Source organism: Chlamydomonas reinhardtii, chromosome 6 (genome assembly GCF_000002595.2).
Source record: "Chlamydomonas reinhardtii strain CC-503 cw92 mt+ chromosome 6, whole genome shotgun sequence".
Lineage (NCBI taxonomy): Eukaryota > Viridiplantae > Chlorophyta > Chlorophyceae > Chlamydomonadales > Chlamydomonadaceae > Chlamydomonas > Chlamydomonas reinhardtii.
Genome location: NC_057009.1, coordinates 2,631,171 through 2,655,771, shown reverse-complemented (window position 1 = coordinate 2,655,771; position 24,601 = coordinate 2,631,171). Strand labels below are relative to the sequence as shown.

The 24,601-nt window shown below is 65.5% G+C and overlaps 5 protein-coding genes across 7 annotated transcripts; 3 read left to right on the top strand and 2 right to left on the bottom strand.

The window, feature by feature from the left end:
* Positions 1-38: 38 nt before the first annotated feature.
* On the bottom strand, positions 39-4,610 carry CHLRE_06g270000v5 (uncharacterized protein). The gene is made up of 3 exons (XM_043062923.1): positions 4,078-4,610; positions 1,548-3,869; positions 39-1,283 (listed from the first exon to the last, which is right to left on the bottom strand). The coding sequence occupies exons 1-3, from the start codon at positions 4,180-4,182 to the stop codon at positions 315-317; spliced, it is 3,396 nt and encodes a 1,131-aa protein (XP_042923629.1). The 5' UTR covers positions 4,183-4,610; the 3' UTR covers positions 39-314.
* Positions 4,611-4,846: 236 nt separating this feature from the next.
* CHLRE_06g269950v5 (uncharacterized protein) lies at positions 4,847-12,016 on the bottom strand. The gene is made up of 15 exons (XM_043062922.1): positions 11,868-12,016; positions 11,613-11,784; positions 11,410-11,541; positions 11,061-11,192; positions 10,635-10,787; positions 9,899-10,031; positions 9,538-9,668; positions 9,032-9,118; positions 8,538-8,731; positions 8,027-8,228; positions 7,456-7,695; positions 6,893-7,279; positions 6,573-6,713; positions 6,343-6,426; positions 4,847-6,090 (listed from the first exon to the last, which is right to left on the bottom strand). The coding sequence occupies exons 1-15, from the start codon at positions 11,897-11,899 to the stop codon at positions 5,857-5,859; spliced, it is 2,454 nt and encodes an 817-aa protein (XP_042923628.1). The 5' UTR covers positions 11,900-12,016; the 3' UTR covers positions 4,847-5,856.
* A 94-nt stretch (positions 12,017-12,110) lies between these two features.
* CHLRE_06g269908v5 (uncharacterized protein) lies at positions 12,111-14,986 on the top strand. Its single transcript, XM_043062921.1, has 2 exons — positions 12,111-12,571; positions 13,748-14,986. The coding sequence occupies exons 1-2, from the start codon at positions 12,474-12,476 to the stop codon at positions 13,845-13,847; spliced, it is 198 nt and encodes a 65-aa protein (XP_042923627.1). The 5' UTR covers positions 12,111-12,473; the 3' UTR covers positions 13,848-14,986.
* A 454-nt stretch (positions 14,987-15,440) lies between these two features.
* Positions 15,441-22,376, top strand: CHLRE_06g269865v5 (uncharacterized protein). 3 transcript variants are annotated; one of them, XM_043062918.1, is made up of 12 exons: positions 15,441-16,186; positions 16,513-16,606; positions 16,833-17,240; positions 17,663-17,832; positions 18,191-18,321; positions 18,588-18,773; positions 19,078-19,150; positions 19,392-19,469; positions 19,726-19,866; positions 20,060-20,209; positions 20,564-20,980; positions 21,410-22,376. In XM_043062918.1, exons 1-12 carry the CDS (start codon positions 15,632-15,634, stop codon positions 21,449-21,451), a joined length of 2,445 nt encoding a protein of 814 aa, XP_042923624.1. In that variant the 5' UTR covers positions 15,441-15,631; the 3' UTR covers positions 21,452-22,376. The 3 variants fall into 3 exon arrangements, with proteins under 3 accessions (XP_042923624.1, XP_042923625.1, XP_042923626.1); XM_043062920.1 differs by lacking the exon at positions 21,410-22,376 and having other exon boundaries at positions 18,591-18,773; positions 20,564-21,096; XM_043062919.1 differs by lacking the exon at positions 21,410-22,376 and having other exon boundaries at positions 20,564-21,096.
* Positions 21,251-24,396, top strand: CHLRE_06g269850v5 (uncharacterized protein). The gene is made up of 2 exons (XM_043062917.1): positions 21,251-22,171; positions 22,934-24,396. The coding sequence occupies exons 1-2, from the start codon at positions 22,025-22,027 to the stop codon at positions 23,714-23,716; spliced, it is 930 nt and encodes a 309-aa protein (XP_042923623.1). The 5' UTR covers positions 21,251-22,024; the 3' UTR covers positions 23,717-24,396.
* Positions 24,397-24,601: the final 205 nt, after the last annotated feature.

Genomic DNA, 24,601 nt, shown 5'->3' with positions numbered 1-24,601 from the left:
TGCGACAAACGAGCCCCGGGGTTTCTCAACCCCATACTTCCTTTGGTCCGGGACTGGAACGGCACGGACACTGGCTGACAGCGCACTCAGTGCTTCCATTGCATTTAAAGAAGGCTAGCCCCTGGCAGGAACCCTTCTCGGCCCTGCTGCATCTGTGCCCACATGATGGGGTTCGGGTCCACGTGGCCCCGCTGACTCCTTGGAGTCCGTCGCGATAGGAAGGCAAGTAAGTATCAAGCCTGGATCAATATGAGTGCTTGTGACGGTAGCACTAGTGAGCTGCGTCAGCAGGTCCCGCGTGTAACCAGCGCCATCTACTCGTCGGCGCCCAGCACCTCGCACCACAGCCGCAGCTCATTCCGCTCCGCTGCGCCCGGCGCCGCCACCACACGCAGGCACTGCCGCACAGCCGCCTGCGCCGCCAGCCCCCGCAGAGCCGCCACCACCCGCTGCCCGCCGTGCCGCGCCACGGCCGGGCCCGCCGCCCGCACCGCCTGCGCCAGCGTCACCACCGTCGTCCAGCGCTTGGTGGTGGGGCCCGGCGCCTCCCCGGTCACTGGGTGCGCAGGCAGGCTCTCCACCGGCACAACCGCGGCCCCGCCCGCGCTGCCGTTCCTGGAGCCTGCCGTCGCCGCAATCATCAGCCCCTCCAAGTCATCCACAACCACAATCACTGTCTTCGGCGGCGGCTGCCAGCTGCCGCCGCCACTCCCGGTCTCGGCAGCGCCTCTGCTGCCCGCCGCTGGCGTCGCCGCCGCCGCCGGCCCCTTGGCGAGCTCCCCATACGCGAGGAAGAGGCTGGAGGCGAGTGACACCTCCGTCGACCCCACAACCTTCATGCAGCCGCGCCGCTGCAGGTCGTCGTACAGCGCGGCGTGCGCGGCCTTGGCGGAGCCGTGGCAGCGCCTCGCCGCCGCCGCGGTCGCCGCAGCGGCAGCCGCACCGGCAGCTGCACCGGGAGCCGCGCCGGAAGCTGCGTATGCGGTCGGCGGCGTGAGGGCGTCTAGGAGGGTGTAGAGCGAGGCGCTGGGGATGGTGGCGGGCACGCGGCCGGCTGCAGCGCCGCCGGCAGCGCCGCCGCCGCCCTGCTGCTGCTGCAGGTGCGGGTGCGCGTGCGGGAAGGCTGCGGCGAGCTTGTCCAGCAGTGGGAAGGTGGCCGTGACGCAGACGGGCGGCGGCGAGGAGGAGGAGGAGGAGGAGGAAGAGGAGGTGGAGGGAGAGGTAGAGGAGGAGGCTGCGCCGGCACCGGCGCAGTCGTCATCGCATGCGCGCCGCAGCGAGGCCTGGGCAGTGGCGCAATGGGGCATACATGGGGTGGGGTTGCTCAGAGCGGTCTCAACGAATCACAGCGCGTGCAAGGTCTTTCCGGTAGTCCTGCATTCCCTTCTAACCGCGCTATCCCTGTGCCCTCATCCCTATCCGCCATCATCATTGCACACGCGTTGCAGTGCAGTCGTCCGCATGGCAAGTGACTCCACCCACGCGCATGCACACATACCGTGCACACACATCCCTTGCCCTTGTCCGAAGCCCCACGCCCAACTCACCACCAGCTGCTGCAGCCGCCCCAGGTCTCGTGTGTAGGCCAGTGACTCGTCCAGCACCACCACCACGCCGCCGCCAGGGGTGCTGCTACTGCCGGCGCCGCCACTACTACTGCCACCACCGCACATGGTGGGCGTGGACAGCGATCGGCGCAGGCCGCCGCCCTGCTCCTCGCCGCCGCCGCCACCGCCATGCCGCAGTGGCGAGGGCGGCGGCTCGGCGCGCGGTGACGGCGGCGGCTCGGTGCGCGGTGACGGCGGCGGGTTCCAGCGCAGTGGCGACGACGGCGGCTCCATGCCTGGCGAAGGCGGCGGGCACCAACGCGGTGAGGAGGGCGGGTACCACCTGCTGCTGCTGTTGGGTGAGGGCGGCGCATGCAGCGGGGTGGGGGCCTCGGCGGCCGCCGGCGACGCCGCGCGTGTGTACGCGGTGTGCTGCTGATGTTGCTGTGGATGCGGCTGCGGCTGCGGCTGCGGCTGTGGATGCGGCTGCGGCTGCGGGCGCTGCGGCTTGAGCGAGGGCGTGGAGTGGTCGGCGGCGCCGGCGGCGCCGCCAGCTGGAGCACGGGGAGGCGAGCGCGGGGCCACTTGCTGCGCCTGCTGCTGGTGCTGCTGCTGCTCGGTGTGTGTCCACTGAGGCCTCGCAGCCGCCTCGGCAGCTGCTCTGTTGGCACTAACACCACTCCCGCTGCCACCGGCACTGCCCATGCGGACCGCCGTTGAACCGCCGCTATTATCAAGACCTCCGGGCGCCGCACTTGCTTGCGGCCTGCTTAAGCCACCAGTGCCACTGCCGCCGCCGCTGTGCCGACCCACGCTTGCCGCATTTGCCACTGCTGGCGGTGGCGGCGATGGCGCGCGGGTTGCCGCCACCGTGGGTGCCGTGGAGGCGGTCGCCATGGGCACCGCCGCCGCCACCGAAGACGGCTGGCGTGCAAGGCCGCCGCTACCCGTGGAAGGGGCGGCGGGGCTGGCCGCCGCTGCTGTGCGCGCGGAGCTAGCATCGGTGCGGGCGGGCGCCGGGGCTGCTGCTGCCGCCGCCGTAGTTGCGGACGGCGTGACAAAGGCAAAGTCCGAGGAGGCCGGTGGCACGCCGCCGCCGCCGCCCTGGCGGCGGACAGTATCATTTGGCGCCGGCGGCTGTTCCGCGACCCTGCGGGCCGCGGCAGCGGTGGTGGTGGTGCAGGCCGGCATGCCGGCGGCGGTGGTGGCAGCTGGGCTGCTGCGCGCGGGCGGGGGCTGGGCGCCACCGGCAATAGCTGTAGTGACGATGGGCTTCCAACCAGCAGCAGCAGGCGCGGCTGGTTGCTTCTTCTGCTTCTGCTGCCGTTGCGGCTGCGGCTGCAGCGGCACAGGTGCGGGCGCGGGAGCCGGTGGCCCCTCCACCTCCATCACCTCCCACTCCTGCTTAACCGCAGGCGCCGGCTGCTGCTGCGCCGGCTGCTGCCGCTGCTGCTTGGGCGGCGCCGGCTGCGGCTGCGGCTGCGGCTGCGGCTGCGGCTGCGGCTGCGGCTGCGGCTGCGGCTGCGGCTGCGGCTGCGGCTGCGGCTGCGGCTGCGGCTGCGGCTGCGGCTGCGGCTGCGGCTGCGGCTGCGGCTGCGGCTGCGGTTGCGGCTGTCTCAGCGGGGATGCCGGCGGGGCGTGGCTGTGCTGCTGGCGCTGCGGCGACGGTGGCGGGTAGGACTGCTGGCGCAGTGGCGACGGCGGAGCTGAGGGCTGGCGGCGCAGCGGCGACGGTGGCGGCGACGGCCGCTGGGACCGTGACTGCGGCAGCCACTGGTCTCCAAGCGACTCAATGATGACCGGCGGGGGCGCAGCCGGCGGCGCTCCAAGCGATTGGGTCGTGTCGCTGCCGACTGAGTTGGCTGAGGGCAGGGTGGCAGCCGCTGCAGGGTCGCAGCTGCCGCCGACACCGACGCCGATGCCAGGCGTGAACGACGGGCGCGCGCGTTTGGGCCCTGGAGTCGCATGCTGCTGCGGCGGCGGCCTTTTCGGCGCGGTGCCGGTAGCCATGTGCGCTGCCGCTGCAGCTGCGCCAGCAGCAGCCGGCGGCACTGCTGCTCCTGCTGCGCCTGTTGCGCCGACCGCTCCTGCAGCTGGCGCTGCCGCCGCCGCTGCAGCCGCCGCCGCTGCAGCCGCCGCCGCGGCGGCGGCGGGATCCAGGAACGCCTGGAACTCCATCAGGTATCTGCAGGCTGCGCCGTACAGCAGCTCGGGCAGGAGCCGGCCGGTGCGGGGGTCGCGCAGGGTGTAGCGGGTCTTTGCCTTGGAGCCGGGCGCACCCGCGGCGCTGCCCACGTAGCACTCGGCAAGCGCCGGGCCCAGCTGTGGCGAGGAGGGGGATGATAACAATGAAAGTGAGGAGTTGAGTCGAGTTGGACTGTTGGAGGTTCGGTGATTGGCGGCGGGGAAGACTGAGGCGTCTGGCCCTTCTCCCACGACCGTCCAGAGGTGCGCACGAAACACATGAAACACAGCTTGCAGCACAGCAGTGGGCGGTGGATGGGCGGGGGCACACGACTGCCTAGCCTACCTGCTCGCGATTCTTAGTGTCGTATTCGGCTTCGGTGACCTTGCGATTGTACAGGGGGATCAACGGCAGTGGCGCTGCGGGCCTGGGTGCCGCGACCGATGGCATCGCTGAGGGCGCGAGACTGTTTTCCTCCTCTACGTGGCAAGCGAGCCCTTGATCCGCTGCTTCAGCCATGTAGCTGTCTTCGACTTTCATAGCTGCGGGGTCCAGTGGCATGAGTTTAGCTTGCGAAAGTGGTTGGAGGTGTGGAGACAGGGTGTAAGAGTTTTTGTTGTGTGAGACGCTGCGAGTGAATTGATATTGTAAGTTATGTCAGAGCTGCGGTCTGTATGCTTTAAATGTGCGAAGCGCAACGGGCTCAGGTTTCGATTTGCAAATAACCGTGCAACGGGTCGGCGGGTCCTGTTGGGGCACGCGTGCGCGGGCCGCACTACTCGCGCGCTTCGCAGCTGAAGCTGGAGGGTCGCCGCTTCAAGAATCATGCTTCAATCTGCCTGCAGACAGGGATCAATGCTGCCTTACAGTGACTTTACGTGAAACTCTTCTCGGCTCTTCTCAGGCTGGCAGCGGGCTGGCTCAGGCTTGTGTCAACGGGCTCGCAGCGAAGCGCCAGTGTATGTGTGCCCTGCAGGTTTCGGCCCCAGGCCACCCGCGCACACGTCTAGGTTTGCCCGGCACCGTGAAACATGAATGTCAGCCGGTGGCAGCAGCGGCTGCTTCAATGGCGCCTGTGTGGCTGCTGCTGCTTCCTAGGCTTCCTGAGATGAGCGGAATCCAAGTGTTACACAGCTGCGGTGGGAGTTGCCCCACAGCGCCGCGGCGCCGTCTGCGGCAACATGTCCGCCCGGCTCCTGCCGCAACAGCCGTAGCAGGCTTGTCGCGACTCGGTCCTACGAGTTGCGAGCCGCAATGCTAGCCGTGACACCGCAACCTGCGCAACGGCCACTCCCCGCTGGAGTCAATGCACCCCTCTCCCTCTCGCCTGTCTACGCGTACGTACGCAACAGTCCGCAGCACTGGTCTACCGGCACCCTACACGGCCCCGTCGCGCACGACCACACCGCACACGTCCCGCTCACGCGGGGGAGATGCACACGCCACACGTGAGAGAGTTCGATGAAGTTTAGAGAGAAACGTTGTTGCCAACCTGCCTACAGCCCGCCCCATACCCGCGTGACGACTCATGCCTTTCTTCTTTCCCCGGCTCTGTACCCCTTCCCTAAGCATGCAACAATGCAGTGCAAGCTTTCAGGCGACCCGGTCGCTCAAGGCGACATCCGCCCACAGCATGCAGAGCCCATTACGGCACCACTCTCTTTCTAATGCCTAGTTGCGTACCGGCACAGCGACTCCTTGAACGCACAAACAACGCACTGAATCCGGATTCCGGAAGGAGGCCGACAGAGCCTCTCATGGAACAAATGCCAAACACGTCAGGTACGATCAGCACGAATAACCACATCGTCTAGTCGGGTCAGTCACGTCAAAACAACACTCCGCAATGGACCTGGGCCCGCAAATCGTAGGACCCCCCCCTGTCCGGCAGCCACATCAATCGGGACCCGGCAGCTGTGTCTACAACACAAACTCAGCTCGCTGCACAGCGCGCCGCGGAATGCAGGTGCGCGCGTGCGCACCTCGAGAACCCTTGGCCAATAGCCCCCGCTCGTCCGCATGCCTTCATTAACGGACTGCTGCGTCACCTCCAGACGCGCATCATGCCACACACATGCGTAACACGCTCCCGCGTGTTTGCGCACGTGTTAGAAGCGTGGCGCTTTAGTTGTACAGGTCATCGTCGTCCGCGGCCGCCGCGCTTTGCGCGAAGGCGGGGGCGGCAGCGGCGGGCGCGGCGCCGGCGGCAGCGGGGGCGCCGCCGGGGCCGTCGGGGAAGCGGAAGTCGGTTCCAAAGCCGCGGCTCTGCTGCAGCGTCTGCGCAAAGGCCTGGTACTTGCGGATGTCGGCGTCGCTCACGGAGCGGCGGGCGTACTTCATCGCCTCCTCGAAGTGCGCCTGGGGCGGATGAGCGAATGGGAAAGAGGTGCAGTGTGGGTGCCGTGGCTTGTGCGCAGCGTCACATTCTACACGTTCTCACGATAGCAGGCCCCATGCTGTGGAAGGAGGCTTATTAAGAGCGCGAGCCACCCAGTGCCTGCTGTCCATGCCCAACTAAATCACGTATCTCCCATGCTGCCCACCCCAAAAGACGCCTGTGCCACCTATCTTCCATGCTGCCCGACCCCCCAAACAATCGTCGCCACCTACCTTGGTAATGCAGGGCACCGGGTCGGGCTCGTCCTCCATCATGGCGTCGGGGTTCTCAGCTCGCCGGCGCTCGCGCTCAATGTTCTGTGGACACGAGCGCAGAAAACAGAACCGTCAGCCATCAGCAAGAACGACAACGCCATGCCATGATATATCTTCAACCCTTGCAACCGAACTAACTCGTAGCGCAAAAGCGTGCCGATGGCGGTGTTAAGCTCTGGCGCACGCACCTTCTCGATGTCCTCGCGAATGGCCGACTTGCAGGCGCGCTGGCAGATCTCAGTCATGTCGGCGCCGGAGAAGCCGTGAGTGAACTTCACCAGCGTGTCGAAGTCCACGTCGGGCGCGATGGGCGACTTGCGAAGGCAGGCCTGTGGGTGTGTGCAGTGCGGTGGTGGCAGGCAATTCATTCCTGTCAGCGCGGTTCTGGGCCTGGTTTGTCCGAGACACTAGTATACTTGCTCCTCCTCCCACAGCCGCCCGCCTCGTCTACCATCTCTAAAGCTAATCATGAACGTTTACCCCCCCACCCCGGCACACACACACGCACCTTGAAGATCTGGCGGCGCGAGCCCTCGTCCGGCAGCGGGATGTAGATGAGCTGGTCCAGGCGGCCGGGGCGCAGCAGCGCGGGGTCGATGATGTCGGGGCGGTTGGTGGCGCCGATGATGAACACCGTCTTCTTGCTGTTCATGCCGTCCATCTCCGTCAGCAGCTGGTTCAGCACGCGGTCGGCGGCGCCGCCGGCGTCGCCGGCGGAGGAGCCGCGCTGCACCGCGATGGAGTCCAACTCGTCGAAGAAGAGCACGCACGGCGCGGAGCCGCGGGCCTTGTCGAAGATCTCACGCACATTGGCCTCCGACTCGCCGAACCACATGGTCAGCAGCTCGGGGCCCTTGACGGAGATGAAGTTGGCCTGGCACTCGTTGGCGATGGCCTGAGGCAGCGAGGGAGGGGGAATATGCGAGAGCCTCAGATGGGTCCCACGTGCCTCTGCCTCCTTCACTGCAAGCGCACTAAGGCCCACATATCCTCAAACTTCTGCTCCATAGCCAACGCAGCAAGCCGAGCAAACACCACCACCGCCAACACGATCACAACCACACCACGCACCTTGGCCAGCAGCGTCTTGCCGCAGCCGGGCGGGCCGTAGAACAACACACCCTTGGAGGGCGACATGCCGAACTTCTCAAACTTCTCGGGGTGCTCCACCGGGTACTGGATCAGCTCCTGCAGCTCGCGCTTGACGTTCTCCAGGCCACCGATGGCGTCCCAGCTCACGTTGGGCACCTCCACCACCGTCTCGCGCAGCGCGCTGGGGTTGCTCATGCCCAGGGCGGTCTTGAAGTGGTCCTGTGGGCGGGTGCGTTTGTGCGGGGTTGGGCATGTTACAAGACTGGTTCGCAAGTCGCAAAGTATAACAAGAAGCGTGGCGGTGGCCTGCTTGATACGTGCGGGGAATTGCGCCACTACCACCAGGCCCCTGGCCCCCTTGCTGCGCCGTCCTTTTCCCTCCCTCCTTTCATCCCAGTACCCCCCGGTTGCATCACCCCCGCCCGCCGGCGCCTCAACTCCATCTGCCCACCCCAGCAGCCCCCCACAACTGCCCAACCCCCAGCCCCTCCTCCCCTCCTCCCATCCCCAACCCCTCCTCGGCTCCTCCTCCCCCACACCCCACACGCACCTGCGTGACCGCCATGCTGTTGAGCACCTCGGCGTCAATCTGCTCGTCCTCCAGGTCAATCACGTCCATCTTCTCGCGGATGCACTGCAGCGCCGCCTCCGTGCACAGCGCCGCAAGGTCGGCGCCCACGTAGCCGTGCGTGTCGCGGCTGATGGCCTCCAGGTTCACGTCCTCGTCCAGCTTCATGTTCTTGGTGTGGATGCTGTGTGCGGGGTCGGGTTGGGGTTACATTCATGATTGGTAAAGGAAGTGATAGGGCGGTGGGGGCCGGGTGGGGCGTGGAGGGTGGATAGAAGGGTGATAGACACGGAGAGTTAAAGAGAGGATGGCTGTTGGCCCATTGACACCCGGGCCCAACCAGACCATGTGTCGTAGCGCCCCTGCAGACAAGACATGCAGCCGCCCCAGTGTCACACGCAGCACGCTGCCCCCTGCCCCCATCCGCGTCACCCCTTCCTGTCCGCGTCCCCATCCTCGTCCCCATCCGCGTGTCACGTGTCGCAGCACTCACCGCATGACCTCCAGGCGGCCGGTCTCATCCGGCACGCCGATGTCAATCTCGCGGTCGAAGCGGCCGAAGCGGCGCAGCGCGGGGTCGATGGAGTTGGGGCGGTTGGTGGCGGCGATCACGATCACGTGCGCGCGGCTCTTCAGGCCGTCCATCAGCGTCAGCAGCTGCGACACGATGCGGCGCTCCACCTCACCCTGCGCGTGTGCGAGAGCGCAGGTTGGAAGGGAAGGAGAGTTGGGAAAGGAGCCGGAGGTTAGGAGGCAGCCGAGTTCATCCGGTGGCCCGTCTCCACTTTGCTGTCTGGCGCTTCGTCTGCCCATGCCATACCCATGCCATGCTTCAAGGTATCGCCGTCGTCTGCGTCGCCACTATCCAGCTCAAACCCTCCGCAACCGCACCCACAGCCCCTGCTTGTCGTCCAGGGCACCACATAGACCCCAACCCCCACGCTCGCAAGCGCCGAGCTCGCAAACCGGCACATGACCATGCCGCACCTGGGTCTTCTCACGCTTGGGCGCGATGGAGTCCACCTCATCGATGAAGATGATGGAGGGCGCGTTCTTCTCAGCCTCCTGGAACACCTGCGCTCACACGCGGCGAGAGAAAACGCCCGGGGGACCGGCACCGGCTGTAAGCTCCGTAGCTCAGGCGCCAGCGCCGCGTGTCCATCACATGCCACCCAATGGCATTGTTCCAATCATACCTCCCGTTTCGGCTCCCGCAGCCGCGCCTCATCAGACATAACAGACGTCGTCGCCAGCGACCTGCGGCCCTGCTTCCGCCCCCCCTTCCTACTAAAGTTTCTACCAGCTTCTCCCCGCTCCAGGGACCGTTCCAGGAAGTACCTACCCTCCGCCGCCCAGCCCCCCGTTTGTTTACGGGTGTGGCAACGACTGTTCTCCCCCATCAAGCCCCTCCAGGTCCGCTCCCTTCCTCCGGCCATCACCCGCCACCTGCTCTCAGCCCCGCCTGTCCCCCTACCGCCTGCCCCGCCCCGCACCTTGCGCAGGTTGCTCTCCGACTCTCCCGCCAGCTTGGACATGATCTCCGGGCCGTTGACCACCACGAAGAAGGCGCCCGTCTCATTGGCCACGGCACGGGCAATCAGCGTCTTGCCACTGCCGGGCGGGCCTGTGGTTGGCGGGCGTAGGGGAAGACGGCGACTTGATGAGCCCGCCATGATCATGGATTGTGTGGCCGGCAACCCATGTCACGTCCAGGGCAGCCGCTGTTCACCCGGCACACCGGCACACCGGCACCCGCCACCGGTGTCTCCACATCAACCCTGGCCCCAACCCCACCCCACCCCGCCCCTCCTCTTCCCCTCGCGCCCCAAGCCCGCGGCCCCCGCCTCCACGCACCGTACAGCAGGATGCCCTTGGGCGGCTTGACACCAATGGTCTTGAACAGCTGCGGGTGGCGCAGCGGCAGCTCCACCAGCTCACGGATCTGGGCCAGCTGCTTGCGCACACCGCCAATGTCGTCGTAGCCCACCTGCGTACGTGTAGTGCGTGTGTGTGTGTGTGTGTGGTGAGGTGGCGTAGCGTAGGGTTAGGTGTGGAGGCGGGCGTGGGAAGGGCGGGGGGACACGCGCCGCCGTCTGGAGCAGGGGTCCAGGGGCTGGTGCACAGTGCAATCCGTCCGAGATCTGCCGCCAGATGCCTTTGCGGCTTTACCCCAGCTGATGGTTTGACTGTGAACAACTCGAACCCACAGCCGACCTCCGCCGACCCCACTCGCGGCATGTACCCCCTGTGCCCAGTGCCTTGGTCCTCCTCAAGCCCTGGCGCTTGTTCAGAATGCTGCAGCCCTTGTCATCCCCTCGCCCCACGTCCATCCAGCAGCTTTCTTCTGCTGCGGTTTCCCTGCCCTGCCCTCCACGCCCGGGAGGGGTCCACGCCGCTACCTCTTCTGCCCGTCTCCCGCACCGCCAACCCCCACCCCCCGCTCGCCCCGTTCCTCCGCCTGCGCGCCCCTCCTCACCAACCCCAACCCACATCCCCCACCCCAACCAACCCCACCCTCCCATTATCCCGCACACCCACATGGACACTGTCCAGCGCGTATTGGTTTCCCTACACCGCCCCGCCGCCGCACCTCGTCCAGCTTCTCCTCGTCCTCGCGCTTGATGGGCTCGCCCTCGCAGAAGATCTCGGTGTCGGGCGCCACAATGCAGTACTCGGCGGGGTCGGTCTCCACCACCTTGAACTCCACGCTGCGCATGCCGCCGCGGGCCAGGAAGGTGTCGCCCTGGTGCCGTGAAGGCGGAGAAGAGATGGGAGGAGGCAGGAGGTGAGGGAGGAGGGGAGGGCGCATGGCATGGCATGGTGAGGTTTGAATGAAGGTGGCCTCAAGTGGTGCTTCACAGGTACCGCGCACGGGGTGCCTCGGTGCAACCGCTGTTGCACTGGGCGCCGTAACCGCCATTTGAGGAACAAGAAACGCCAACCAGGCCAGCCAGGTCCAAGCGCCCGCTCCCGATCCCAGGCGCCCACGCTAGCCAGGCTAGCCAAGCCCGCACACCTTGCGCACGGGGCGGTAGGCCTCCAGGAAGTAGGGCTTCAGGTAGGCGTCAAAAAGGTTGCCGCTGATGCCCTCAATGGTGTCGTCGATGGGCAGCACGTGGATGCGCTTGCCGTACTTGACGTCGGTGCACTGTGTTGGTGATGCAGAGTGGTGTTGCCGGAGTGGTGCAGGAGGAGGGGGTGTTAGAAGGCGGCGCGGGGTGTTTGGAGGATGCAAAGGCGAGAGCGACGCGGTGGGGCGTGTCAGTTCACGCGCAGCAGCAAACAGGAGCCACACGGCCAGACCCCCAGCGTAACTCCAGTACTCCACCACCCAAGAGGCTGCCCCGCGCGCGCCACGTCCGCACCTGGTGCACGGACACGATGTCCGCCAGGCGCACACGAAGGTTCTTGCGAACAACCTTGTTCATACGGATCTTGTTCTCATCAACCGTGTCATCCGACAGCACGATGCACACCGTGTCCTTCCGCTTCTTGCCCTGCGGTGCCAAAGCGAGGAATCCTAGTTAGCCATAATCCACCTGGCAGCACTGCGAGCGCCTGTGCTGACCTTCAGGAGCACCGTGTCGCCGCGGAACAGCTGCAGCTTCTCCATGGTCTTAGGGTGCAGGGCGACCACCGAGTTGTCGTCGTTCACCGCCTCCTCCACAATGAGGCGGTTGGGGCTCTTCTTACGGTCCATAATGGCCGTGCTGAAGTCCTTCTTGTTGGCATCCTTCTTGCTGCGCGCGGGACATGGGGTTGTTTGTCAGATCTAGAGTCGCGTCGCTTCGGACCGTTACCAGCAAAATGCATTGCTGCCCACCTAGCGTCCGCGGACGTGCTGGCATCAGCCATTTGTGCGGGGTCCTAGAGCAACTGGCTCTGGGAGGAGTAAGATTCAAGAAGCGACAAAGTGTCACAGGGGTAACTCGCAAAAGTACTGGTATAGACAAGTTACCGTGTGGCTTTAACGACTACAGCAGAATGAAGCCTCGATGAGTGTAGACGCGGGCCCCTAAATCGAAACGCGAGTGCATGGAGCCTCAAGTAAGTCTCCCGTTTTTCGCTTCAAAGCTTGAAATCCACGCAAGGAAACAATAGACATGCAACTTATGATTTTCAATTGTTGCATTGGACTCGAGCGCGAGCGAGGCCCGGCTCCGGGCCTCCCGCGCCCAACGTTGCGGCCAGGCCCAGCCTACCCCGCCGCTACCCTTCTTCGAAGCTTCTAGGTCGCCTTGACGCACTATTCCCAAGGCCTCCAGCCTACTTCAGCTCAAATTCTAGAGCGCTGGCACAAACCAAACTTTGGCATTTCGCGGCCAGACCCGCTTAATAGCTGGCACCCTTACATAAACGACGCACGCTGGACACATAGCGATATGGCAAAGCCAAATACGGTCAACTCGGCAGAGCAGGTGCCGGACCCATGGACCAGTGGACGCCAGACCAGGGTTTTGTTCCACGCCCTCCCTCTTGGCGCTGTCCGGGGTCTGATCCTGGGCGCGCAGCACATAGCCGGCGGAGGTGCGGCTGGGCAGTGGGCTATAGCCTATAGGGCTATCTGGAGGGCGAAGCATTGGGGCACGCGGCGCGTCGGGGAGGTGCGGGCGGCGGACCAGGGGGGGAGAGTGTGTGATGGGACAGTGGCAAGGCAGGTTGGCAAAGTCCCTTAGGGCGCAGCTAATTCCCATACCCAACAAATGGCAAACAGTTGGCAGAGGCAGGGCAAGAGTGCGCGGCTGGGCTAACGCCGGAGTTACTGTACCGACGAGTTGCTGGCTGGCTGGAAGTTTGCTGACGCGCATTCCTCACCAGGGGGGAGAGTGGGGGACGACGCCGAAGCTATTCCGGTCCATATCACTCGGCGTGTACGGTACTCTCAGTCGCAATTCTTCCAGACCACGCGCGCACGGACCCAGATTGAAGACCCGCAGTGGTGCTAGAGCACGCCCTGTCGCGGCTGCACCGCAGCCACTAGCACCGAGCCCGGCCGCCCTTGCCGCGCTTTATTGCTACGCCAGATAACCCCACCTACACGCCGCCACCAGCCCCCTGCCGTACTCAATCCTGCTTTGCACAAGAGCTGGCCCCGCCCCGCGTCCGTGACTCCCGGCAACGTCACTGCCTGCCTGCGCCGTGGCGTCCCATCCACTTCAAATCCAATCTCCCAACCTCCTCCTCAACCCACGATGCCCCAACTTCATCACCATTCCCTCTACCCAATCCAACACTCTAGCACTCTCCCAAGCGGGTCCGGCCGGCATTGCTGCTCTAACCCTAGGCGGCGCTCGTGCGCTGCACCATGACTTGGTATCCCACGCTCAGCACGTGCAGCTGGTGCCCGTACAGTTGCAGGAAGGCGTCCACGGCCTGGCGGGGGTGGCAGGCGGGGTTGTCGGCGTAGTCGGGCCAGGCGTAGTCGTCAAACACCAGCAGCCCGCCCACCTGGGGAGGGAGGGAAGGAGGGAGGGAGGGAAGGAGGGAGGGAGGGGTCATGTGGGTCGGCGCCTTCCTTGTGAGCTTCGTCAGTTCGGACTGAGATGCAGAACAGGGCAGGGGGCTTCCAGCCCTGGGTCGGGTGGTTGGAGGGTACACACGCACACACATACACATACACATACACACACACGCGCACACACACACACACACACACAAACACACGCACACGCACGCTGACACGCACACGCCCACCTTGAGCAGGGGCCAGCTCATGACGGCGTCGCTGATGACGTCGGCACGCATGTGCGAGCCGTCAATGTACACCAGGTCAAACACAGGCCGCGGAACCAAAGCCAGCTGAGAAGGAGGTTGTGGCGCCGGCTGCCCCTGCTGCTGAGGCAGCGGAGCACGAAGGAGCGGCGGCGTGGGTGCAGACGCGTCTGCTTTGGACGGCGAGGCCGGAGCAGCAGCCTCGGGCGTGGCGGTGTCCGCCGCACTGACGTTGGTGGCGCGCGCACGACCAGCCGCAGGGGGCGCCGGCGGCTCCAGGTGCTGCGACTGCGACTGCGCCGACGGCGACTGCGGCTGTGCCGGCGGCAGCAGCTGCAGCGCCTCCACCAGCAGCAGTGGCAGCGCCGCCACGCTGTGCATGTGCAGGAAGCGCACGCGGCCGCGCTCGCCGCTGGCGTCCAGGTTGGCCTCGAACACCTGATGGAGGGCGGGGGAGGGCGCGGGGCCGGGGTGTCTTGGGGGGCGTGTATACGTGTGTGTGTGTGTGTGTGTGTGTGTGTGTGTGTGTGTGTGTGTGTGTGTGTGTGTGTGTGTGTGTGTGTGTGTGTGTGTGTGTGCGCGCGCGCGCGCGCAAGGGATGGGTGGATGGGTACATCCGCGTGGATGGCGGTGCGGTGCAGAGCGGCGTGCGGCGCGTGGGCTGCGCGGTGTGCTGCTGTATGTGACGCATTCCGCTACGGCGCACTCGCGATGGCGACCCATGTCTCTATCCACACATCCATACACCATGCCACACAACGCTGCGGCCACACGGCAGCGCACAACAGCATCGCGCATTTCACCGCGCAATGCACACGCGCACACACGGCCACACGGCTACACACGCACAGTCGCACGCACCTGGCGGTTGCGTGCGAAGGGCGGGTGCACGTGCTCGAAGGGGTCCACGCACACAAGGCCGGACCCGGGCCCGGTCAGCACGTGGCGCAGCAGCCACAGCGCCGAGCAGCCCTCCCAGCTGCGGGCAGGGGGCGTGGTGGTGCGTGGTGTGTGTGTGGGATGCGTGCTGTTTAGTAGGAGTTGGGGACCGGGAGGAAGTGCAGGCGGGGCACAGGACCGGGAGGAAGGGCAGGCGGAGCACTTCAGATTGACAGAGCTACTTGTTGTTGTGCACCAGTGCGTACATGGCTCCGGAGCTGGCCGCTCCAGCCAACCTCGAGCCGCTCGCTGGGGACGGGCACGCGCTTGCATCCGTGCCTTACTTCATTCGCCACAGTCAGTCCACAACCCCTGGTCCACACGCCCCAAAAAAGCCGACGCACCAGCCGATCTCCAGCGCTGCCACGTCCGGCCGCCCCGCCAGCCGTGGCACGATGTGCTCCGCCCACACGTGTGCGTGCGGCGTTATCCAATCCACCGAGAAGGACGGCTGGGGCTGTAGCAGGGGCTGCTGCTGCTCCTCGGCTGTGGCAGTAGCGGACTCCCGCGCCGCCGCGACCTGCATATCTGCCATGTTCGCGACAGTGCATGCACAGAACGAAGGAACGGCGGGGTTTCACAGGTCCAAACTAGCTAGCCGGTCAGAGCAATAAAGCCAACCGAAAAGAAACCGCCCGTGACGACCCGCCAAGGTTGTCGTGCCCGTGACCGTGACCGGCCCGCCGTGAATCTCACCCCCGCTGACTCAAACAGTGCCGTCACGCATTCGCACTTGTCTTCGTCACCACGGCAGTACAGCCCGTCAAGCGCCGAGCTTGGATTGACAAACATTACACCCGACAGCTCCGCCCGGGGCACCCAACAGCGCAACTGACGTGGTGTACCTCTGCTCTGCAGAGGGCGGGGGGCGCAGCGTGCGTGCGTGTGCCTGTGGCCGCCAGATTGGGTCCTCGCGCCGCCACGCACGCAGCAGCAATGCGTCTGGCCGTGTTGCTCCCGGTCACCAGCCGCGGCTGTCACGACGCCGCCGACGTGCGGGCGCTGTTCCGCCGCCTGCAGCGCCTGAGGCACTCCCTGGAAGACGACCACCCGGCAGCAGCAGAAGCAGCAGCAGAAGCAGAGCCGCCGGGCACCGGACCTGGCAGTAGCGGCAGTAGCAATGGCGGCGGTAGCGGCAGTGCTGATGGGGGCGATAGCAGTAGTAGCAGCTGGGTCACGGCAGATCTCGTGTGCGTGTGCCTGGGTATAGACGAGGATGACCCGTGGCTAATGGCGGCCGAGCTGCCGGCAGCACCAGCAGTAGCACCACCAGCACCAGCAGTAGCAGCACCAGCACCAGCAGGCCCCGCCAAGGCGGCGGACGGCAGTAGCAGCAACCACACCACCTCCAAGCAGCTGGCGCCCGGGCAGCAGCAGGCCGTGCCGCCGCCGCCGCCCTCCCGCACGCGCCGCTGCTTCCTGACGGGCGCGTTCCCCGGGCTGGACGTGCGGCTGGTGGTGTTCACACGCGCGGAGCTGGAGCGGCAACAGGTGGGGTAGGGGGCGTACACGCGTGTGTGTGTGTGTGTGTGTGTGTGTGTGTGTGTGTGTGTGTGTGTGTGTGTGTGTGTGTGTGTGTGTGCGGTGGGAACGACTTGTGTGGATGGCTGTGAGGTTTGCGAGGGAGGGCGTGCATTTGTAGATGGAGGGTACAAGGGAAGCGAGCGAGACGCCAGATGCCGGGGCGGGAGGGGCGTGCGAGCGGGACGGTGCATCGGCGCGCTTCCATCTACTACTACCACCCGTCTAACTGCCCCACATTGTGGCTGCCGCTGCTGGCCTCCATCCCCGGCCTCTCGCACCCATGTGTGCCTCAGGGCCCGGGCGGCGCGCCGCCGCTGTGCTGGATGTGGGAGCGGCTGGCAGTGGAGGCTGTGCAGCAGCAGGCCGCCACACACGTGGTACTGCTGGGTGAGACACGTGCGTGTGTGTGTGCGCGCGCGTGTGTGTGTGTGTGTGTGTGCGTGTGCTGCGTGTGTGTTTGGATGCGTGTGCTGCGTGTGTGTTTGGATGCTTGGTTGGCCCACCTACGAAACCGCATTCGCTCACCACCGCCGGCGCTCGCTCACCACCGCCGGCGCTCGCCTAACCCCCTATCCCCTGCCCCTGCCCCTGCCCTCTCCCCCCCACCCGCCAGGTGACGACACGCACGTGGAGCCACGCGGCTGGCCCCGCCTGGTGCTGCAGCGCTTCGCCGCCTGCTGCCCCCCGTCGCCACCACCCCCGCCGCCGCCATGTCCCAACCCGCCACCTCCACCTCTTGCGGCACCCGCTGCCCCTGCCCCTGCAGCACCTGCTCCTGCACCTGCTTCTCCCGGCACCTGCTCCACATCAACACAGCCACCACCAGCACCAACACCAACAGCATCACCACCAGCCCCACCCCCACCAGCACCAGCACCAGCACCGGGCCCGCCGCTGCGCTGCCTGCTGCTGCTGGACGTCGCCGACCCCGGCTACCCCTCCTTCCCCGTGCTGCACGCGGCGCCGCACCTGGCGGCCTTTGGCGGGCGGCTTTTCCCGGAGCGGCTGTTCGTCAACCAGAGTGAGTAGGCAGCAAGTGGAGGAGCGAGCACGTGTGCGGCCTCCGTCCTTCTGGCAAGCGGGCACCATCCACATGTGTGTATGCGCATTGTGCCAGCTGCCGCACGACTCCTGTGCGCCGGGCATTCTCGTTGGGTCGCTTCCTCTCTCACCATGTTTCTTTCCCCAACTCGCCCCCTTCCCCCTTCCCCCGCCCACCCCCCTACGACTACGACTTCACTTCTTAATTAATCATGAATGTAACCCCCCCTCTCCCCGCCCCCTCGACCCCCTCCCCTCCCCTTCCCCCTCTCCCCTCCCTTCCCCCTCTCCCCTCCCTTTTCCCTGCACCTCTCCGCTGCACCCGTCCCCTGCCCCCTCCCTCCCGCTCTCCCGCCCCCCACAACTCCCCTGCCCCCCACAACTCCCCACCCCACATAACAGTGGCCGACCCCTTCCTGTCCGAGCTGTACCGGCGCCTGGGCGGCATGGCACTGGAGCGGCGGGTGCGGGTGGCCAACGCCACGGGCGGCATCCAGCTGCCGGACGCGGGCGCCGCCTACGTGCCGCCCAGGTACAGGCGCGTGTATGCGCCGCTGCAGGCCGTGCTGGCGGTGAGGCGGGGTTGGGAGGTTGGGGGGCTGGGGCTGGGGGTTGGGGGCTGGGGGCTGGGGGCTGGGGGCTGGGGGCTGGGGGCTGGGGGCTGGGGGCTGGGGGCTGGGGGCTGGGGGCTGGGGGCTGGGGGCTGGGGGCTGGGGGCTGGGGGCTGGGGGCTGGGGGCTGGGCAGGATGGAGAGTATGGTTGTGTATGTTGTGGTGGATGGTGGTGGGGCGGGGGTTGGATGAGGGACGGGCGTGAGGACGGTAGCCGTGGTCACGCGTGTGCGTGTGTGTGTTGGTCTGCGAAAGTCTGCGACCTGTCTTTGAGTAAGAGAACGGGGCCCTGCCTGCCTGCCTGCCTGCCGTGCACAGGCTTTGGAGGAGTGGACGGCAGTGGGTGCTGCGGCCTGGGGCCTGGCCCCGGTGACCTCGGTGGATGTGCTGGTGCCGTGTGGCCGCGGCCGCGGCTCCGAGCTGAGGACAATCGTGGAGCAGTGCAGCAGGTGGGGGTGCCTGCGTGGGGTGCCTGGTGGGGGCGAGAGCGCTAGCGTGATCTTGGTTTGATAGAGGGACTAGTGAGGTTGGGTGGGAAATGGAAGGGAGCGCTCGTGCGTGTGAGGTAGTGGTCGCCTGCTGCCTGTGCTGCCCTCGCTCCCTCGGTCGTATATGTGTGTGTCTCGTTCCTCGCCGCCACACACCACACATCACATACTGAGCGCTCCTGGCTCATTCCTACGATTCCTGTGCACTACGCTTCCTGCTCGCCCAGTAGGGTGTCGCCGGGCAGCGGTGTGGATGTGCGATTCGGAGTAATCGTGGACACGCCGCAGCCCCTGCTGGCGGCGGCGCCCGTCAGTGGCGCCGATGGCGGCGGCGGCCCTGGCGGCGGGGGCGGCGGCGGCCGGGCGGAGCTGGATGCGCTGCGGGACGAGCATCTGGGTCGCATGCGGCTGCGGTGGGTGGGCGCGTGGGGGATGCGCGCGCGCGAGTGTGTGTGTGTGTGTGTGTGTGTAGCCGGCGAGGGGGAAGTTGGGAGCCTGCAGATGCAATGCCCACCTGCACCTGCTGCACATACGACCTACTAGGAACACGGGCACACACCCTGCCACACCCTGCCCACTCCACCCCACGCTCCCACTACACTAAACTACCGCACACACACACACACACACACACACACACACACACACTTTGCGCAACGTTTTCCTTGTGCTCTTTAACACACACACACACAAACACACACACACACACACACACAGGTACAACGAGGCCAACCTGGGCGCCTCCCGCACCCGCAACCGCATGATGGACGAGAGTCTGGCGCAGCTGCTGGTGCGTGCGTGTGCGTGTGTGTGCGTGTGTGTGCGTGTGTGTGTGTGTGTGTGTGTGTGTGTGTGTGTGTGTGTGTGTGTGACCCTAACCAGTTGCTGGCTTCCGTACCTTGCAGCCCAACCCTCGCCATCAGCTGCTTGATCCTGTCTACATGCATGACATCGTTACATTATATTGTTGTGTTACATCATATTATTGATAGAGTATATGTACGGTGGAACACGCACTTCTGGCCATGCAGGTGCTGCTGGATGACGATGTGGTGCCGGGGCCGGGGCTGGTGGAGGCGTACGTGCGGGCGGCGGCCCGGAACAAGCAGGTGCGTGCTTGTGAGCAGCAGGGCGTTGTGTGTGCTTCGCAGCAGCGGTGCTGCTGGTGGTGGCTGTGGTGGTGGCGGCAGTGATGAGGGTTGAATGAATGGTTCCCGCCCCCTGCTCCCCGCCTGCTGTCTACCTCGCTACACTTCTCGGTACCAATCTTTGCCCTCACCCTCCCGCCCACCTGATCACCCACCCACCCCAACGCACACACGCACGCACACACACACACACACAAACACACGCACATGCACGCAGGCTCTGGGCTTCGTGGGCCCCACGCGGCTTCCCGCCGCCGGCAGCGCCTGGGCCCACGCCGTGCACATGAGCGACGTGGCCTTCTTCTGGGGGGCGCCCGCCAGTGGCCTGGTGGGGAGGCGGCCCGACGGCACCGTGTGGGTGAGTCCGCACGCCCTGGCACACACGCCCTGGCACACACGCCCTGACACACACGCCCTGGCACGCCGTGACATGCACGGCCTCCTTGCTTGTTGATCTGCATCGGCTTGGGGTTGTGGCTTTGGCATCTGTGCTTCGCACTCTGCACTCCTGGTAAACACAATCCCCTGTCTGCCCCCTCCCACACACGCAGCTGCCTTGGTGCGTCACTGCCAATATGGCGGTGCGCAACACACACCACCGCTTCGACCCGCGCTTCCCGCGCACCGGCGGCGGCGAAGATATTGACTTCTGCCTGCGCGCGTGCGGCGGCGGCGGCGGCGGCATGCTGGCGGTGCCCGAGGTGGGCGGCGGCAGGAGCGAGAGGGCGTGTGTGCGTGAGCGTGTGTGCGTGTCCGAGTGTGGGAGTTTGCGTGTGCATTTGCCTGTAGGTTGCGGCACAACCTGATCCTGCACATCACGGCTTGCAACATGCGGCACCCTGTGTGGCTAGTCCACGTACCGCGTTGCGTACGCACCCGCACCGACCTGTCAACGCCCTCCGCCCCCGCTGCCCACCCGATTCTCGCCCACGCCCATTCATCCATGCCTCCGTCTGCACCCATACCCGCCCCCCTATGCACAACTCTGCCCCCCCCCGGCATCTGCCCTCCGCCCCTCTGGTGTGCCCCACCCCCAAACCTGATCACTAACGCAGGCGGCGTGCCGACACCCGCTGTGGAACAACGGTCGCCCCCACGTCTTGCGCTTCGCCAAATGGGCCGTGGGCGATGGACAGCTTATCGAGATGTATCCCCACCTCACCTACTGCGCCGCACCCAACCCCTCCGAGCTGATGCTACTGCTGGCGGCGGCTGCAGCCGCCGCCCTGGCGGCGGCGGCGGCGCTGCAGCTGCCCGTGCTGCTACTGCCCCGGCTGCAGCAGCTGCTGGGCGGTGGCGGCGGCGGCGGCGGTGCGAGTGGCGGCGGTGGCGGTGCCGCGACTGCTGCGCTGTGGGTGCTAGCGGCAGCGGTGGCGGTCGCGCGGCGGATGGCGGCGGCGGCAGTGGTGGCGGCTGGTGCGATGGTTGTGTCGGAGTTGCTGTTGGAGCTGGTGCGGCACTGCCTTAACCCGGTGCGTGTGTGCGTGCGTGTGTGAGTGAGTGTGTGTATGTGCGAATAACCATGTGTAGCAAGTGTGCCTGCAGTCGCCTTGTACTGCTGTGGTGAACCATGATTAGTTGTGCCGTACCCCCTTCACACTCCTCACACACACACACACACACACACACACACACACACGCACACACCAGCCTGACACGTCTGGAAACGCTGCAACCGCCGCCCGCCACGTCCCCCATGCAGCCTTGACCCCGTTTAGTCGCAGTGCCACCGCTAACTCGCTCTCTTTTCATAGCGTTATTGTACTTAGTGGGCGGGATTTGGGACGCGTGATACTTAGCTTGTCTGCTGCACGCCGCCTCTCTTGTCGCCGTTGCCATTCACATGCCCGTGACACTTCCTCGCTGCCGCCCTATGCCCATGCTTCCACTTTTGCCTATAGGTGAGCTCGACTACGACCAGCGGGCGGGAATCTGGGAATTAGGCGTGCTGGGTAAACGTTGTTTAGCGCGCCCAGGGTGCGGAGCATGGACGCATACAGGTGCATCGCGGGGTCAGGCCGAATGGTCGCCCGTGGGGTTCCAGGCTTATCGCGGGTAAGTATGACTACCTGGGTCACGACAGTCACGCGACGCTCGGTAAAATGGTGGGTATCGGTAAGTAACTCCGTCGCGTCATTGGGCGGGCTTTCGTTTCGTTTTTTAACACAAGGGCACTACCTGTGTCATCTGTGGATCGTCAGGGGCCATCAGGGCTTCAGGAAGTCAGGACGGGTCTTGGCGCTTCTGGCTGGGGCTCGCTTTTCCAATGAGGGACCTATGGGCGGGCCTTTGGGCTGAGGGCTTTTAAGCCCCCGGGTATTGCTTTTGCTAAACTGTACTGTACCTTTCAAATGGGCCGGGTGCGCGGAGCTGGGGTAGTTTGGGCGACCTGGCGGACTGGGCGACGACGAGCTCAACACCTTCGTCGCCCTGTTCCCGCTGGTCGCGGTACCAGCACCACGCTATTTGCCTCTTAAGCCCGCGTCACAGGTCCGGGACCCCGTCCGGTGCCCGCGATGCATGCGCGATATGCCCATCGGTACCGCTCGGTCACCTTCGGCGACCACCTGATGGCTCTGGCGGACGGCGGACCTCGTCACGGAATACGGCCAGGTCGCCGAGGCGTACGGCGCAGCACTACCATGCACCCGCGACACGTCGCGGCGCGTGTTCACTATCAGGGGGGTAACTGGATTCTGGGGGGTGGGGGGCTCGTCACGAACAGCCGCCGCGGCCATTGCGGCCGCGAGCGTGCCTAGCCTCGGTGCCGCCGTGGAGTGGGGAGCGGGAGGCCAGCTCCCGCCAGCCCACGGCGCACACACGTCACACGCACACACCAGCCTGACACGTCTGGAAACGCTGCAACCGCCGCCCGCCACGTCCCCCATGCAGCCTTGACCCCGTTTAGTCGCAGTGCCACCGCTAACTCGCTCTCTTTTCATAGCGTTATTGTACTTAGTGGGCGGGATTTGGGACGCGTGATACTTAGCTTGTCTGCTGCACGCCGCCTCTCTTGTCGCCGTTGCCATTCACATGCCCGTGACACTTCCTCGCTGCCGCCCTATGCCCATGCTTCCACTTTTGCCTATAGGTGAGCTCGACTACGACCAGCGGGCGGGAATCTGGGAATTAGGCGTGCTGGGTAAACGTTGTTTAGCGCGCCCAGGGTGCGGAGCATGGACGCATACAGGTGCATCGCGGGGTCAGGCCGAATGGTCGCCCGTGGGGTTCCAGGCTTATCGCGGGTAAGTATGACTACCTGGGTCACGACAGTCACGCGACGCTCGGTAAAATGGTGGGTATCGGTAAGTAACTCCGTCGCGTCATTGGGCGGGCTTTCGTTTCGTTTTTTAACACACACGGACACAGACACACGCACACACACACACACACACACACACACACACACACACCGCCCCGCACAGGCCCGCCTGGCCCGCCATCCCTGCCCCAGCCTGCGCCTGCGCCTGCACGCCGCCGTGCTCGCCGCCCTGCTGCGTAACGTCAGCGAGGGCGGGCGGCTGTACGGACACGCCTGCCGCGCACTGGGGCTGCAGGCGCTGCGGGTGCCGTCGCCGCCGCCGCAGGCGGAGGCGGAGGCATTGGCCGCGGCGGCGGCCGCGGCGGGCAGCCCCTGGACGGGTGTGGCAGACGGCGGCGGCTGGGGCGGGAAGGAGGAGCAGTGCAGGAAGCAGGAGGAGCATGAGTGCGCGAGGGAGGTGGTGTACCCCGGAGGTGGTGTTAGCCGCGACGGCCGCAGTGCTCTGTCGCCGTCGTCGGCGGCCCCTGACGCGAGAGCCACAGCCGGCAACCGCGCGACAGCACCAGCTGCTACTGCTGCAGCCACTGCTAGTGCTACTGCTACTGCGGCAGCTGCTGCTACTGCGGCTGCTGCTGCTGCTACAGCCCCCGAGGGCGGTGTCCTGGGCGGCGGCCTGGTGCGGCTGTGCCGGCTGTACTGCAGGCGGTTCGACTGGTTCTGCGGCCTGGATCCCGGCGTGGTACGGCTGGAGCAGTTGCGGGCGGCGGCTCGGGCGGCGGCGCATGTGGCGGCGGCGATGGTGGCGGCGGTGGGCGCGATGGGCTGGTGGTGTGGTGGCGGTGGCGGCTTGGCAGGAGGGTGGTGGTGGTGGTGGTGGTGGCGGAGCGTGCGGGCGGCGGCGGTGGTCTGGCTGGCGGCGGCGGGCGTGATGTTGTGGCGCGAGTGACGGGCCCCTGAGTTCTTGGGCGGGCTTGATGTTGTCAGTGTTACGCAGTAGGTGCTGCACTGCCGCGATGCAGGGTTTGCACTTGGCAGGAGCGAGACGCAACACGTGCTGTGCAGCGCCTTGTCAATACGCATGTGTCCCCCGGACCCGTCTAAAGACGCAGTAATAACTCCGACGCAGTGCGCATAATACGGGAAGTTCACTCGGCGCGCTGGTCGGACTTCCTGGTTGTCTCAGTAGCGCTGAACGGGAAAAGGACACATCTTTGCGTGGCCGACTTGTTGGAAAGGACGCCGACTGGTTGTTTACAGCGCAGCCATCAGCGCTGCTCTCTCTCTGCCCCACGCCGCTTTTCGGCAGGCGCCACGTTCCACAACATCTCTCTCAATTGCACAATTGTTGCTCAGACCTGCTCGCATTTAAAAAAGGACGTTGTCGCATCATTCCACGACAGGTGCCCGCAAATGCACGCGGGGACGCCTGCTATATGTAAATTGCACTCCCACTCTTTTACTCTTTGTCAAATGCATCTAAAAAGAATGCGCTTATGTGGCGCCTCGGGCCCATTGCTGCCCTGTGCCTACGCGCCTCTATGCTATGCTCACTACACACACGTCACTACAAGTGTACTTCATCGTACCTCAGTCCCAACCTGCAGGGCAAACAACAACTACTATACCCCTGCCCTATCTGGCCTCTCCAGCCACTCTTCCAGGATTGCAGATGTCGTGTAGGCTACAGCTGCCCGGGAAATGAACTGCTTCAGCTGATGACAAAAAGGATGAACAAGATAGCGTCACACCATGTGTCTTGCATTCGCATTCACTCGCAAGCACTTCGTTAACATGTGCTTGTATACACCATGTGCTTGTATACATCGCCTGA

Coding starts and splice junctions, on each gene's coding strand:
- CHLRE_06g270000v5 (XM_043062923.1), bottom strand. CDS start 4,182: ATGCCATCGGTCGCGGCACCCAGGCCCGCAGCGCCACTGCCGTTGATC. Junction 3,870..4,077: donor ACACTAAGAATCGCGAGCAG/GTAGGCTAGGCA, acceptor TCCTCGCCACAG/CTGGGCCCGGCGCTTGCCGA. Junction 1,284..1,547: donor GGCGGCTGCAGCAGCTGGTG/GTGAGTTGGGCG, acceptor GCCACTGCCCAG/GCCTCGCTGCGGCGCGCATG.
- CHLRE_06g269950v5 (XM_043062922.1), bottom strand. CDS start 11,899: ATGGCTGATGCCAGCACGTCCGCGGACGCTAG. Junction 10,032..10,634: donor ACGAGGAGAAGCTGGACGAG/GTGCGGCGGCGG, acceptor ACACGTACGCAG/GTGGGCTACGACGACATTGG. Junction 8,732..9,031: donor CCAAGCGTGAGAAGACCCAG/GTGCGGCATGGT, acceptor GCACACGCGCAG/GGTGAGGTGGAGCGCCGCAT.
- CHLRE_06g269908v5 (XM_043062921.1), top strand. CDS start 12,474: ATGGACCAGTGGACGCCAGACCAGGGTTTTGTTCCACGCCCTCCCTCT. Junction 12,572..13,747: donor GCAGCACATAGCCGGCGGAG/GTGCGGCTGGGC, acceptor CACCTTGAGCAG/GGGCCAGCTCATGACGGCGT.
- CHLRE_06g269865v5 (XM_043062918.1), top strand. CDS start 15,632: ATGCGTCTGGCCGTGTTGCTCCCGGTCACCAGCCGCGGCTGTCACGAC. Junction 18,322..18,587: donor ATCGTGGAGCAGTGCAGCAG/GTGGGGGTGCCT, acceptor CTGCTCGCCCAG/TAGGGTGTCGCCGGGCAGCG. Junction 20,981..21,409: donor TGCGGCACTGCCTTAACCCG/GTGCGTGTGTGC, acceptor TTTTGCCTATAG/GTGAGCTCGACTACGACCAG.
- CHLRE_06g269850v5 (XM_043062917.1), top strand. CDS start 22,025: ATGCATGCGCGATATGCCCATCGGTACCGCTCGGTCACCTTCGGCGAC. Junction 22,172..22,933: donor TGCACCCGCGACACGTCGCG/GCGCGTGTTCAC, acceptor CGCCCCGCACAG/GCCCGCCTGGCCCGCCATCC.